General features: G+C 30.9%; 3 protein-coding genes across 3 annotated transcripts; all 3 read right to left on the bottom strand.

Moving 5' to 3' along the window:
* Positions 1 to 192: 192 nt before the first annotated feature.
* LOC103829095 lies at positions 193 to 849 on the bottom strand. Its single transcript, XM_018652889.2, has 2 exons — positions 446 to 849; positions 193 to 328 (listed from the first exon to the last, which is right to left on the bottom strand). The coding sequence occupies exons 1-2, from the start codon at positions 847 to 849 to the stop codon at positions 193 to 195; spliced, it is 540 nt and encodes a 179-aa protein (XP_018508405.2).
* Positions 850 to 1,488: 639 nt separating this feature from the next.
* LOC103828937 (aspartic proteinase CDR1-like) lies at positions 1,489 to 3,236 on the bottom strand. Its single transcript, XM_009104572.2, has one exon. The coding sequence runs from the start codon at positions 2,792 to 2,794 to the stop codon at positions 1,607 to 1,609; it is 1,188 nt and encodes a 395-aa protein (XP_009102820.2). The 5' UTR covers positions 2,795 to 3,236; the 3' UTR covers positions 1,489 to 1,606.
* A 10,180-nt stretch (positions 3,237 to 13,416) lies between these two features.
* Positions 13,417 to 14,915, bottom strand: LOC103828936. Its single transcript, XM_009104571.3, has 3 exons — positions 14,413 to 14,915; positions 14,167 to 14,276; positions 13,417 to 14,032 (listed from the first exon to the last, which is right to left on the bottom strand). Exons 1-3 carry the CDS (start codon positions 14,554 to 14,556, stop codon positions 13,522 to 13,524), a joined length of 765 nt encoding a protein of 254 aa, XP_009102819.1. The 5' UTR covers positions 14,557 to 14,915; the 3' UTR covers positions 13,417 to 13,521.
* Between the last annotated feature and the right edge of the window lie 57 nt (positions 14,916 to 14,972).

Raw genomic sequence — 14,972 nt, 5'->3', positions numbered from 1 at the left:
GGTTTCTGGTAAATAATATTTGGCTTATGGTATTAGAAAGGGTGGTGTCTTTAAATGGTTATATAAGCAAGATCATAAATGGATCTCTGTAAGCTCGTCTTCTTATCGCTTTTGGATTTCTGTTCTAAGAGTGTCATGACGGCTTATCATCTCAACCACATCCACCAAACGACCAAAGCCTAACTAAACTAACTATGCAATGAGACAGACAAGAAACTTTACTGAAACATCTTCCATGAGATTGAAGATGAAAGGATCCACAACCAAATGCACTGATAGAGATATGAGAGCTTTAATGGAGTGCTCTTCATTGCACTCCACAACGTATCTATAATGGGGATAAGAATAAAAAATCGTCTAGACAATAGTATTTCATCATCGTTCACATAGTCTCATGTCCAATGCTTTACAAGACTTACTCTTACCAGAGAATTCAGTATAAGACATATCTTCTTCCATAGACTTAAAGCACATCCTCTCTTCACCACCGTCAACATTGCTTGTCCCAGAAGTTGAAGCAATACCACAAGGTTGTGTTCTCATTTGAACAGACCTGAGAAGAGCCTTTCTTCTCAAGTCACTCGAATGGCAGATGTCGCTAGGCGATGAGGGAAACCTTCCTTCCGTATCAGATCCTCTTTGGCGAGACTGTGGAGTAGTACTAGTAGTGCTCATGGAGGCAGGGAGTGTATGTGAATTTGAGGAATGGTGTGAGGTTGTTGAAGTAAGAGGTCTTTGGTATCGGTAAGGTGAAACAGGACTAGTAGGGCGGCTGTCGGGTTGGGATGAGCTAGTTCTTGTTATTGGGTCCTCGCAGAATCTATAGACTTCGTCAGAGTCTTCAGACATGGGAGAGTACTGTAGTGGCAAGTCATCCCTGCGTTACAACACATGAATGAACAATCATAAAACTTAAAACCAGGGCTTGTTGAGACTTGCTTCTTTGGCATTTTACAAACACACACACTTAAAGATCATTCAACTATTCAATATTTATAATTACACCAATTCCAAACACTTGATGAAAAGGTATAAATTACTGTCGTGATAATGAGCTTCGCATAATGAATTTCACACAATTTTGTAAAAATTCGGTTTAGACATTTGGACGGAGCAGAAATCTTAGACTTGGGTACGAATAACTTTTTTTGTTTTTGTTTTGAATGTTTTAATAATACACTATACCATCAAAAAATTTGGGGGTCAAGACCGATGTTTCACTGCATGTGCCCCTGTAAATGTGGGTCTAGTAGGTCTTGTGTGTGAATTTAAAATAAAGAAGAAGAAGAAGATAAGACTGAAGGAAAAACAAGCAGTTGGAGAAAATAGACTTTACGCGTTGGAGAAATTTGTAAACGTGAATCAATCGTAGTTAATCCAACCTCAATTCGAACAAGATTTTACAACAGGTTGTGCATCTTCCTACATTATCAATGGATGAAGAGAGAGAAAAGTGATGCATGAGTTCTTGGAGGTAACGCATGGAGCTGTATCTAAAAGGTTATTAATGATTTATTATGATTGGGACTCAACAACTCATTCACATAAACAAATCCATTCTATGTGGTCTTTATTATTGAAAAATGACTCTCTTGGTTTGTCTTGTCTAACTCCACAATGCAGAACACTTGGTGGGTTTAAAAGAAACCAATAGTGAAGAGGGATCATAACCAACCCAAAAATTGTTTTGTGCTCTATTACCAAAAGTTGGTGTCCGGCTATCACATAAAATCATCAGACAAATGGTTTCTCCACTGATCATATACGTATTGTATTTATCCAAAACAAGATCCACACCACCTTGGAAATGCATTGTGATCACTGGAAAGATATCCATGTTGTTCGTTTTGTAGCAAAGCCAGTTGTCCCCGGAATCTTCTTGATCCGCCTTCACAATGTTTTCCACTGCCTTCCTCACTTTGTTGTAGTAGGTCTTGCGCAAGAAGGTGTAAGTTGTTCCAGAGTCAATGATCATGTTCCCGTTTGAGGCGTGAAACGGTGTCCCCAGTGTCTCAATGCGAGTCTTCCCAACGCTGATCGCATCTAGGTTTAGGTAATACTGATTGGGATCCTCCTCCTTCTTAAACATATTGGCTGATACAGTTCCATCTCCTGACACAATAGCATTACCTCCAAAGTTGAGCTTACTAGTTCCCTCACCGGAAAAGCAGTAAGACATGAGACCTAGCATGTCATCCCCCATCTGAGAGACGAGTGACCAAGGTCCCCAGTTTAGACCAACAATGCCCGAAGCGCTTGTTTGAAACGTGACTGAGGCGTTGTGGGAACATCCAATAGTGGTTTTAGGCATTACATAGGAATGACCTGAAGTTGATTGGATCGTGACAGTCTCGGTTGCATAGGTTCCTCTTGTATAGCTTTGGTCTGTGTAGTCTATCTCATACTGACAAGGACTGCCATCGCATATTTTCTCTTCGTAGGTCGAGGAATCTAAAGGGTTGAATGCTGGACCGCTTTGTTTAAAGCAGTTATGACAAGGCAAACAATCTGTCCAGACGACCTCGCTTCCTGTGTCTAAGATAGCTTCGATCTCAACAGGAGGAGTACCTATTTGTAATTTCATAAGATACACGGAGGTATCAAAGAGAGTATCTGCGTAAGGAGATCCGAGCTGAGTATTATAGATTCGAGAAGAAGATGAATTGAGGCGACGCTTGAATAAGTCGATGGTGAAGCCACTGGGAGGTGATGATGAGACAGTGGCGGCAAAGAGAAAAGATGTAATGATTTGAATAGAGAGTGTCATGCCCATCAGTCTAATTGCAAGAGACATGGTGATCAAATAATATTTTTGGTTTTGAGACAAAATGCAACTTCCTTCATATACATATTTATACAAGTTTGGTCCTGTTATATAAGTTTGGTCCTGGTTGATTGCTACAATAATTTTAAATAATATTTTTTTTAAAAAAATATCACAGTTAAAAATAACTAGAATTTGAATTTCTTGTTTTTAGTTAATAAAAAGTATGAACATTTGGTCAATTCATTCCTCATCAAAACTGGTACGAAAATCATTTCTTCACACATTTTTCATATATACATAAGGAAAATAGAGGAATGGAGTGAGACACATCTATACTATACTAAAAGGGGGATATAAGCCATGGAGAGGGTGTCCACATAGGATAGAAAAATCAACCAATCAGAGAACCCGAAATTGCCATGTCATCTCATTTACTTTTCGTAAAAAACAAAAAAAACAATGCGAAGGTGAGAATCGAACCCGGGTTAGTATGATATATATATATGACAGTTACCACTAAGCCATTGAAACATTCTTGGACACATATACAAAAACCACTAAGTATATAATCACAAACTCTTATGTACATTTACAATAATATAAATTCAACTTTCAAGACTCCGATACTTTGTTTTGTAAAAAAAAATAAGTAAGTGACTAAGCTAATATATTCTTAGAAAGTGTGAGAACGTTGACAAATATGAAAAAGCATAGATTTTTGTTTTCGTGACAAAGTTAAGAATTTTGTAAAAGTAAGTTTAACATATAAATTTTCGTGACAAATATGAAAAAGCATAGGAAACAATTAAAATAAACTTCTCTAATGTCTTAATAAAATATTATTTAAGGGTGTAATAATTAAATATATTAATTCAATAAATTTTGCAATTTATAGACAAAACAATAACACAACAAATTTTGAAACATTTGTTTAACCTATCGATTTTTTTCATGAGAATCCAACTAAACAAGATAAAAAAAATAATTAGATTTACAAATATTTAATTACCATTTTATTCAATTTTGCTTAATTTCAAATTGTCATAATGTATCTTTTTGAAGTTACAAATATGAAAAAGCATAGATTTTTGTACAATTTGACAAAACAACTCAAAACATATTTTTCTAATGTCTTAATAAAATATTATTTAAGGATGCAATAATTAAATATATTAATTCAATAAATTTTATAATTTATAGACAAAAAAATACCACAAATTTTTTTAAAACATTTGTTTAACCAATCGATTTTTTTTTTCATGAGAATCCAACTAAACAATTAGATTTACAAATATTTAATTACCATTTTATTCAATTTTGATTCATTTCAAATTGTAATAATGTATCTTTTTGAAGTTACAAAAAAAATAATGTTCTTTCTTTATTAAACTAACATTATATATAGATTCTATATACACAAAATAAATATAATATAACAACATAAGCTTGGTTTCCCAGATTCATATGAAAACTTTTTAAGTTATCCACCAAAGCAAATTAATTAAATCAATGAAATTGTTAAAATACAGCAAATTAATATATAATTTTATTTTAAATTAAATTATTTAAAAAGTGTATTTTCGTTCAAACAAAATAATAAATAAGTAAAACTGATTTGATGGTTATATATATATATATCAATTCTGTGAAAGAAATAGAAGTTTAATATGAAAAAAAATCTTAAATACAAAAACCTCTAAAAAGTAACAAATAAACTAATAAATTAAACTATGATATCACTTAAAAGCTTCTTAGACCATATTAATAAAATATTTAAGTGATAATAAGACAAATTTGATTTTTTTTCCAGCAAAAGTTTATTATTAATTAGCATCGGTTATTTCAAGATGTTTAAGAAATGGTGGACAAAAAAATAGGATGGACATTAATGATATATGAACTATGAATAGTACTTTGTGAAGCAGACTTAGATAACATATCTGCATATCCATTTCCAGTCCTTTTTGATGCCTAAATTCAATTTCTTCAGAGTAGTTATTCCACAAGTAGATCATATGAGATATTGTTTTGATATGTAGATTTGTTTTTTCAATGTTAAGAAGATTGATAACTGTAAAAATGTCTCCTTCGAATATGATATGTCTATAACCGAGTCCCCAACATGAAACAAGTTTGTTTAAAAAGTAAATAATTTTATTTTTCTTATATTATATAATCAATATATATTATTTACTGATAATAAAAATATAGTTATTCTTCTATCACAAATATCTATGCAAATATGTGAATCAAGTACAACAATCAAACAACATAATGATTTTCATAAAGAAAATTTTAAAAGTATATTTATGTTATGTAGTCATATTTTATATTCTTTAAATAATGTAATACAATATTGGGGTTTTTGCCAAAACTAACCCACAACTTGATTTTAATCCCAAACCTATACTCAAACTTGAATCAAATGCAAAACTAACCTAAAAGCCTAGTGAAATTACAGCTCAGCCCCTTGTGACCAAACAAAAAAACAGAAGCCATTTTTACGAATATAGCCCCAGTAAATCGTCTGAGTCGTCTGAGATGTTGGAAGTCGTCTGGACGACTGAAGTGTAAGTCGTCTGGTACCAGTTTACTTTAAAAATAATTTATAAATCTTGTAAAAAAATATTTTGATGCTTAAAAAATAAAAATCAAGTAATTATAAACAGTTTTAACTGATATAAATTAAGATATGATAAAATTGATTTGTTTTGAAGATAGATGAGTGGAAGTAGTGAATCATGAAATACTTTGGTTTAGGAGTTTGGCAAACATATGTTGTAGTATTGTATGTATTGTTAGGGTTAGATTTTGGAAAACTAAAATGTTTTTTTCAAAAATTACTTTTCACTTATATGTGTTTATTTCTGTGTATAGTAAACACTTTTCAAGTTTGATTTGGTTTTATGAAGTGTTTAATTAGATAATTAAGTTTAGGGGTTATGTTTAGGGTGTGGACGACTTATATTTCAGTCGTCTGTTGAATAATTTACCCGGACGACGTATATTTCAGTCGTCCAGACGACTTACTTGTAAGTCGTCTGGAAAGTTTCAGTCGTCTGTTGAATAATTTACCCGGACGACGTATATTTCAGTCGTCCAGACGACTTACTTGTAAGTCGTCTGGAAAGTCTTCTATTTTAGTTTCCCGCTAAAAATATTTAATTTCCCGCTAAAAATATTAAACTCTTCTGGACGACTTACATGTAAGTCGTCTGTTTTAATTTCTTCACCAGACGACTGAAATGTAAGTCGTCCAGGAAGTCGTCTGAGTCAAAAATATTTAATCTAATTGGATTTTTTGTCTCCCTATATAAAGAAAAATTTACACATTCTCTCTCCTCCTCTCAAATGGCTGCAACAAAAATGTAATGTTCATCATTCTAAAACTCTCCAACCTCTCTCTAATCTCTTTGACTTGAAAACACCAAACTTTATATAAATTTTTCAGTTTTGTCTCATGTATTTCTTACTAATCTATCTCTTTTGCAGGTTTTTAATCAAGTGGTACTCATCTTCCACTAATTTAGAGGTAGATCTATTAATTTTAGATATGTATTTTTGTGTGTTCTATAAATGTAGATTTATCTAATCTTCCACTCATTTTCTCTATTTTTAAGTCATTTGAACGTTTTTGGATATGCAGGTTTTTCAGATCTGGATTTGATGTGCAGGTTTTTCAGATCTGGAAGACTTCTGGGACGACTTACCTGTTAGTCGTCTGGAAGTCGTCTGGAAGTCGTCTGGACTTCTTGGAAGTCTTCTGACAAAGTCGTCTGGACTTCCACGAAGTCGTCTGGACTTCCAGGAAGTCGTCTGGACTTCCAGGAAGTCGTCTGGACTTCTAGGAAGTCGTCTGGACTTCTAGGAAGTTGTCTGGATTTTTCTGAGCGTTTTGGTAAGTTCTTATGTCTGATTTTTCTTCATTTGGTAACTTCTTGTTGTATAAAGTTCTTACTTTTTCCCAAACTAAAACTCTCCAAACCCACTCTAATCTCTTTGACTTGAAAACACCAAACTTTATATGAATTTTTCAATTTTGTCTCATGTCTTTGTTACTAATCTATTTTTTTTTTGTAGGTTTTTAATTAGATGGTACTCATCTTCCACTAATTTAAAGGTAGATCAATTATTTTTTGATATGTATTTTTGTGTGTTCTGTAAAGGTAGATTTATCTAATCTTCCATTCATTTTTTCTGTTTTTAAGCCATTTGAACGTTTTTGAATATGCAGGTTTTTCAGATCTGGATTTAAAATGCAGGTTTTTCAGATCTGGAAGACTTCTGGGACGACTTACTTGTTAGTCGTCTGGAAGTCGTCTGGAAGTCGTCTGGAAGTCGTCTGGACTTTCTAAAAGTCGTCTGGACTTCCTGTAAAGTCGTCTGGAAGTCGTCTGAACTTCCTAAAAGTCTTCTGGCAAAGTCGTCTGAACTTCCTGGAAGTCGTCTGGACTTCTTAGAAGTCGTCTGGACTTCTTAAAAGTTGTCTGGTCTTGTCTACTCAAGTGGAATCCAAGCTTGTCTTTGTAGATGAATGATCTATAATAGTTTTGTTTGTGGTCTGTTTTGTGAATTGCATGTATACTCTTTTAGTTGTGAATTTTTTGTAAAATCAGTAATAATGTTTTCCAAGATGTATTAAATGTGCTAACAATGTGTTTACACATTTACAAATCAATGAAATAATAGACTTCAGTAGCCTTTTTCTTATCTTTGGATCTCTCATATGCAATAATAAACTCCAATGGCCTTTTTCTCATCATAATAAACAAGAATGTTGGTAAGAGATGGAAACAAACAATAGTAACTAGTCAAAGCATATCATATTTTTTATAAGTTTGCATTGAAAAACTTAGTCAAATTTAGTAAAACTAAGGAAGAGAACATATTTTGTAAATATGAGTTTTACATATCTTGAAGTTACTTATCACTCTTAAAAATACAAGTTATTCAAAAACTAATGTAGAAGACTTAAAAACTAGTGGAGAAGACGCGGACGACTTCAATCTAAGTTGTCTAGACGACTAAACTATATGTCGTCTGGTCAACGCAGAGGTTATTTTTGCAATTGACTTTGAAATCTGTTATTTTGGACGACTGAAAGTTAAGTCGTCTACTATTGTTTGGTTAAAAAAAAACTCCAAAAAAGCTAGACGACTTACATTTCAGTCGTCAGAGGTTAGTTTTGCATTTGACTGGATTATTTCAGAAGTTTGACTTTTTGGACGACTTACATTTCAGTCGTCTAGTGAAAATTAAAATAATAATATTTTTTTAAAAGTAGACGACTTAAAGTTAAGTCGTCATAGGTTAGTTTTGCAATTGAAAAAAAAAACTTCAAGATTTAATTATATACAGACGACTTATAATTCAGTCGTCCACGAGACGACTGAAATGTAAGTCGTCCAGGATTTACGAGGTTTGACCAGAATCTCGGAAAAAAGTCCTGGACGACTTACAATTAAGTCGTCTGGTGGACGACTGAATTATAAGTCGTCTGTGTATAATTAAATCTTGAAGTTTTTTTTTTCAATTGCAAAACTAACCTATGACGACTTAACTTTAAGTCGTCTACTTTTAAAAAATATTATTATTTTAATTTTTGCCAGACGACTGAAATGTAAGTCGTCTGGGGAAGTCAAACTTCTGAAATTATCCAGTCAAATGCAAAACTAACCTATGACGACTGAAATGTAAGTCGTCTAGGTTCTTTGGAATTTTTTTTGAAACCAAACAATAGTAGACGACTTAACTTTCAGTCGTCTCAGGTTACAGATTTCAAAGTCAATTGCAAAAATAACCTCTGCGTTGACCAGACGACTTCCAGGTAAGTCGTCTACAGCCAGACGACTGAAAGGTAAGTCGTCTACAGCCAGACGACTTCCCAAGTAAGTCGTCTGACGAACAGATCTGGAAAAAAACTCGATGTCATACCTTAAATTGGTGAGATAAGTTCCTTAGCATACATAAGGCTTCTCCAAGCCCACAGAATCACAAACGAAAGTCACCCACCCATAATCGTTAGCTTCTATGACTCTATGAACCATAAAAATTTTAGAATCAAAATCTTGGGTTTTTTTAGCTCATTGTTGAGAGAAAGTGAGAGATATGTTGTGTTTAGTTCACAAGAATGGAAAAAGAAGAAGGGTAAATCGATTTTGGGAGCATTAAGAGCTTCAAATTGGTTGTTCATGGTGGTTGTGGTATTGATGACAATGGCAATCTTGTAATTACTTGAAGATGATGAGGGTGAGAGAGTAAAAATGTCATTTTCGAAAAAAAAAGAAAAAAAAAATTGATGGCATTTTCGTAAATTATTTGAACTTGTGGGGTGAATAGGGCAAAACCAATTTTCAAAAAAAAGGGAGGTTAGTTTTGTGTTTGACTTTAAGTTGTAGGTCAATTTTGCAAAAATCCCTACAATATTATACATTATTTTTTTAGAATTGAGAAATACATATATCAGTTAGACAAATTAAGTGATAATTAAACAAATTTGATTTTTATTTTGTGAGCAAAAAGTTTATTATTAATTAGCATTACTTATTTCAAGATGTTTAAGAAATGATGGACAAAAAAATAGGATGGACATAAATGATATATGAACTATAAATAGTTTTTTTTAAAGCTGACTTAGATAACACATATGCACATCCATTTCCAGTCTTTTTTGATGCATAAATTCAATTTCTTCAGAGCAGTTATTCCACAAAGAGATCATATGAGATATTGTTTTGATATTCAAATTTGTTTCTTAATTGTTAAGAAGATTGATAAGTGTAAAAATGTTTCATTCGAATGTGATATGTCTATAACCGAGTCCCCAACATGAGACAAGTTTGTTAAAAAGTAAATAATTTCATTTTTCTTATATTATATAATAAATATATATTATTTACTGATAATAAAAATATAGTTACTCATCTATCACAAATATCTATGCAAATATGTGAATTAAGTACAACAATCAAACAACATAATGATTTTCACAAAGAAAAAATAAAAAATATATTTATGTTATGTAGTCTTATTTTATATTCTTTAAATAATATAATACAATATTATACATTATTTTTTAGAATTGTGAAATACATATAATATCTTATCCGCGCGTAGCGCGGTTAAAAAATCTAGTAGTTAATAATTTGACTACAAAATCACATAATCTATACTATACTAAAAGGGGATATAAGCCATGGAGAGGGTGTCCACATAGGATAGAAAAATTAACCAATCAGAGAACCCGAAATTACCATGTCATCTCATTTATTTTTCGTAAAAAATAAAAAAAACAATGCGAAGGTGAGAATCGAACCCGGGTTGGTATGATATATATATAGGACAGTTACCACTAAGCCATTGACACTTTCTTGGACACATATAAAGAACCACTAAGTATATAATCACAAACTTTTATGTACATTTACAATAATATGAATTCAACTTTCAAGACTCCGATACTTTGTTTTGTAAAAAAAAAAAAGTAAGTGGCTAAGTTAATATATTCTTAGAAAGTGTGAGAACGTTGACAAATATGAAAAAACATAGATTTTTGTTTTCGTGACAAAGTTAAGAATTTTGTAAAAGTAAGTTTAACATATAAATTTTCGTGACAAATATGAAAAAGCATAGATTTTTGTAAAATTTTGACAAAACAACTCAAAACATATTTCTCTAATGTCTTAATAAAATATTATTTAAGGGTGTAATAATTAAATATATTAATTCAATAAATTTTGTAATTTATAGACAAAACAATAACACAACAAATTTTGAAACATTTGTTTAACCTATCGATTTTTTTTCATGAGAATCCAACTAAACAAGATAAAAAAAATTAGATTTACAAATATTTAATTACCATTTTATTCAATTTTGATTAATTTCAAATTGTCATAATGTATCTTTTTGAAGTTACAAATATGAAAAAGCATAGATTTTTGTACAATTTGACAAAACAACTCAAAACATATTTTTCTAATGTCTTAATAAAATATTATTTAAGGATGCAATAATTAAATATATTAATTCAATAAATTTTATAATTTATAGACAAAACAATACCACAACAAATTTTGAAACATTTGTTTAACCAATCGATTTTTTTTTTCATGAGAATCCAACTAAACAATTAGATTTACAAATATTTAATTACCATTTTATTCAATTTTGATTCATTTCAAATTGTAATAATGTATCTTTTTGAAGTTACAAAAAAATAATGTTCTTTCTTTATTACACTAGCATTGTATATAGATTCTATATACACAAAATAAATATAATATAACAACATAAGTTTGCTTTCCCCGATTCATATGAAAACTTTTTAAGTTATCCACCAAATCTAATTAATTAAATCAATGAAATTGTTAAAATACAGCAAATTAATATATAATTTTATTTTAAATTAAATTATTTAAAAAGTGTATTTTCGTTAAAACAAAATAATAAATAAGTAAAACTGATTTGATGGTAATTTTTATGATATATATATACATATATATATATATATCAATTCTGTGAAAGAAATAGAAGCTTAATATGGAAAAAAATCTTAAATACAAAAACCTCTAAAAATTAACAAAAAAAACTAATAAATTAAACTATGAAATCACTTAAAAGCTTCTTAGACCATATTAATAAAATATTTAAGCGATAATTAGACAAATTTGATTTTTTTCCAGCAAAAAATTTATTATTAATTAGCATCAGTTATTTCAAGATGTTTAAGAAATGGTGGACAAAAAAATAAGATGGACATTAATGATATATGAACTATGAATAGTACTTTGTGAAGCAGACTTAGATAACATATCTGCACATCCATTTCCAGTTCTTTTTGATGCTTAAATTCAATTTCTTCAGAGTAGTTATTCCACAAATAGATCGTATGAGATATTGTTTTGATATGTAGATTTGTTTTTTCAATGTTAAGAAAATTGATAACTGTAAAAATGTCTCTTTCGAATATGATATGTCTATAACTGAGTCTCCAACATGAGACAAGTTTGTTTAAAAAGTAAATAATTTTATTTTTCTTATATTATATAATCAATATATATTATTTACTGATAATAAAAATATAGTTATTCATCTATCACAAATATCTATGCAAATATGTGAATCACGTACAACAATCAAACAACATAATGATTTCCACAAAGAAAATTTAAAAAATATATTTATGTTATGAAGTCATATTTTATATTCTTTAAATAATGTAATACAATATTATACATTATTTTTTAGAATTGAGAAATACATATATCAGTTAGACAAATTAAGCGATAATTAGACAAATTTGATTTTTATTTTGTGAGTAAAAAGTTTATTATTAATTAGCATTACTTATTTCAAGATGTTTAAGAAATGATGGACAAAAAAATAGGATGGACATAAATGATATATGAACTATAAATAGTTTTTTGTAAAGCTGACTTAGATAACACATATGCACATCCATTTCCAGTCCTTTTTGATGCATAAATTCAATTTCTTCAGAGCAGTTATTCCACAAAGAGATCGTATGAGATATTGTTTTGATATTCAGATTTGTTTCTTGATTGTTAAGAAGATTGATAAGTGTAAAAATGTTTCATTCGAATATGATATGTCTATAACCGAGTCCCCAACATGAGACAAGTTTGTTAAAAAGTAAATAATTCCATTTTTCTTATATTATATAATAAATATATATTATTTACTGATAATAAAAATATAGTTATTCATCTATCACAAATATCTATGCAAATATGTGAATTAAGTACAACAATCAAACAACATAATGATTTTCACAAAGAAAATATAAAAAATATATTTATATTATGTGGTCTTATTTTATATTCTTTAAATAATATAATACAATATTATACATTATTTTTTAGAATTGAGAAATACATATAATATCTTATCCGCGCGTAGCGCGGTTAAAAAATCTAGTTAGTATAAAATTTGAAGAATATTAAATCTATTCTTATCGTTGTTCCCTAATATATGGTCACCATTTGGAGTCAATTTGTTTTCAAATTTGAAAAATACACTTCCTTTTGAGAAAAAATATTTTCTAAAACCCCTCATTAAAGCTAAATAATACTCTATGGTCCTAAAATTTCAATGTTATTCTGTTTCACATATACTAAGAAGAAATATTAAATCTGATTATAAATATACTCTTTTCTGGAATTAGCTATTTCCTTTAATTCTAAACTTTTTTGTCGATGCCAATAATTCTTAACTAATAATATTTTAAAAGTACAATTATTTTTGAAAGTTATAGTTCATTATTATTATCTAATAAAAATTGCATTAGAAAAATTAAAACATGCATTTTTAAAAACATTTTTATTTTAAAACTTTCATCATTTCAAACTAGAGAAAGTTTTTTTTTTGTAGATTTAATATTCGTCAAATTTTATACTTTTTTTTTTTTGTAACATTTGGCTTAGGTATAGAAAGGGTGGTGTCTTTAAAATTCTGATTACAAAAATGATTTATAAATGGTTATATAAACAAGATCATGAATGGATCTGTAAGCTTGTCTTCTTATCTCTTTTGGATTTCTGTTTTAAGAATGTGATGACGGCTTATCATCTCAACCACATCCACCAAACGACCAAAGCCTAACTAAACTAACTATGCAATGAGCCAGATTAGAAACTTTAGTGGAGTGTTCTTCATTGCAATCCACAACATATATAATGTGGAAATGTCGAAGGAAAAAAACGTCTTTTAAGATAGAGAATAGAGTCTTTAAATCATCGTTCACATAGTCTCATGTCCAACGCTTTACAAGACTTGCTCTTACCAGAGACTTGAGTATAAGAGACATCTTCCCCTCTATTATCTTCTTCCATAGACTTAAAGCACATCCTCTCTTCACCACCGTCAACATTGCTTGTCCCAGAACTTGAAGCAATACCACAAGGCTGCGTTCTCATTTGAACAGACCTGAGAAGAGCTGTCCTTCTCAAGTCACTCGAATGGCAGATATCGCTAGGCGATGACGGAAACCTTCCTTCCGTATCAGATCCTCTTTGGCGAGACTGTGGAGTTGCACTAGTACTCATGGAGGCAGGGCATGAATGTGAATTTGACAAATGGTGTGAGGCTGTTGAAGTAAGAGGTCTTTGGTATCGGTAAGGCGAAACAGGACTAGTAGGGCGGCTGTCGGGTTGGGATGAGCTAGTGCTTGTTATTGGGTCCTCGCAGAACCTGGCTTCATCCGAGTCTTCAGACATGGGAGAGTACTGTAACGGCAAGTCATCCCTGTGTTATCAACACACACATGAATGAAGCTCCTCATCAGAGATAGTTATTAAACTTGCTTCTTTGGCATTTTACAAAACACACACACTTAAAGATCATTCAACTAAATAATATATATATACACATAAACAGACCTGTGGTTGTTGTTGGGAGAAAGAAAGGTCTCAGAGCGAGAAGGAGAGTCTAACATGTTGACGGAGACTGAGTCTCCGACGGTTAGTCCGTTTAAACTGCAAGCCATTATCTACAACAAAGAAGATGATTCGCCAAGCCATTGCAATCGAAACCAGAATCAATACAATTAGCTAAAGAGATGGCAAACAATTGAATCAATTGAAGTACATAGGCAAACGATTAGAACGAGCGAGAAGCCAACAAACCTCGCTGAGATAACGTTTTTGGGAGCGGAGGTTATCGAGATAGACCTCATCGTCTTCCGGATCTCTTGTTCGTTTCCCGCTCGGCGAAGAAGACGACGCCGGCGATGATGCTGATATCGGCGTCGATCGCGATTCCGACGCCATGTTCAAACCCTAATCAAATTTTACAGTGCATCAACGAAACTCTATAAAGCGGTTATGGATGTGCTGTGATCAATCACCAAATCTCATTTTACAATTATAAAAGTTGAAAATTAGTTTTTGAACAAAAATGAATCCAATCGTGAAGAAACGGGAAATTATGTTAAAAGCCCACAAAAGAAATAACAATTGGATCACAAGATAGGCCCATATACTCCCAGTTCTATGTAGCAGGCTCAGCGGGAGTATTTTGAAAATGAAAGTCTGTTTGCTAGTTATTTTTTTGGAGTTTGGTGATGTTCGTTGTAGGTTTTTTTTTGGTTAAAAAAAAAGTTGTACAGTAGAATCTCTATGAATTAATATTCGATAAATTAATATTTTTCTATAATTTAATAAACTTTACCGGTTTCAACTGATTC

The sequence above is a fragment of the Brassica rapa genome, chromosome A03, assembly GCF_000309985.2.
Source record: "Brassica rapa cultivar Chiifu-401-42 chromosome A03, CAAS_Brap_v3.01, whole genome shotgun sequence".
Lineage (NCBI taxonomy): Eukaryota > Viridiplantae > Streptophyta > Magnoliopsida > Brassicales > Brassicaceae > Brassica > Brassica rapa.
The sequence above is the reverse complement of the archived record's forward strand: the minus strand, read 5'-3'. Positions and strand labels throughout refer to the sequence as shown.

Bases quoted from the DNA above. Each gene is read 5' to 3' on its own strand.
- LOC103828937 (XM_009104572.2), bottom strand. From the start codon at position 2,794: ATGTCTCTTGCAATTAGACTGATGGGCATGACACTCTCTATTCAAATC.
- LOC103828936 (XM_009104571.3), bottom strand. From the start codon at position 14,556: ATGGCGTCGGAATCGCGATCGACGCCGATATCAGCATCATCGCCGGCG. The intron at 14,277-14,412 runs GTTTGTTGGCTT...TCTTTGTTGTAG, and splicing joins AAAAACGTTATCTCAGCGAG to ATAATGGCTTGCAGTTTAAA. The intron at 14,033-14,166 runs GTCTGTTTATGT...TTGATAACACAG, and splicing joins TCTCCCAACAACAACCACAG to GGATGACTTGCCGTTACAGT.
- LOC103829095 (XM_018652889.2), bottom strand. From the start codon at position 849: ATGTCTGAAGACTCTGACGAAGTCTATAGATTCTGCGAGGACCCAATA. The intron at 329-445 runs GTCTTATACTGA...TCCCCATTATAG, and splicing joins AAGTCTATGGAAGAAGATAT to ATACGTTGTGGAGTGCAATG.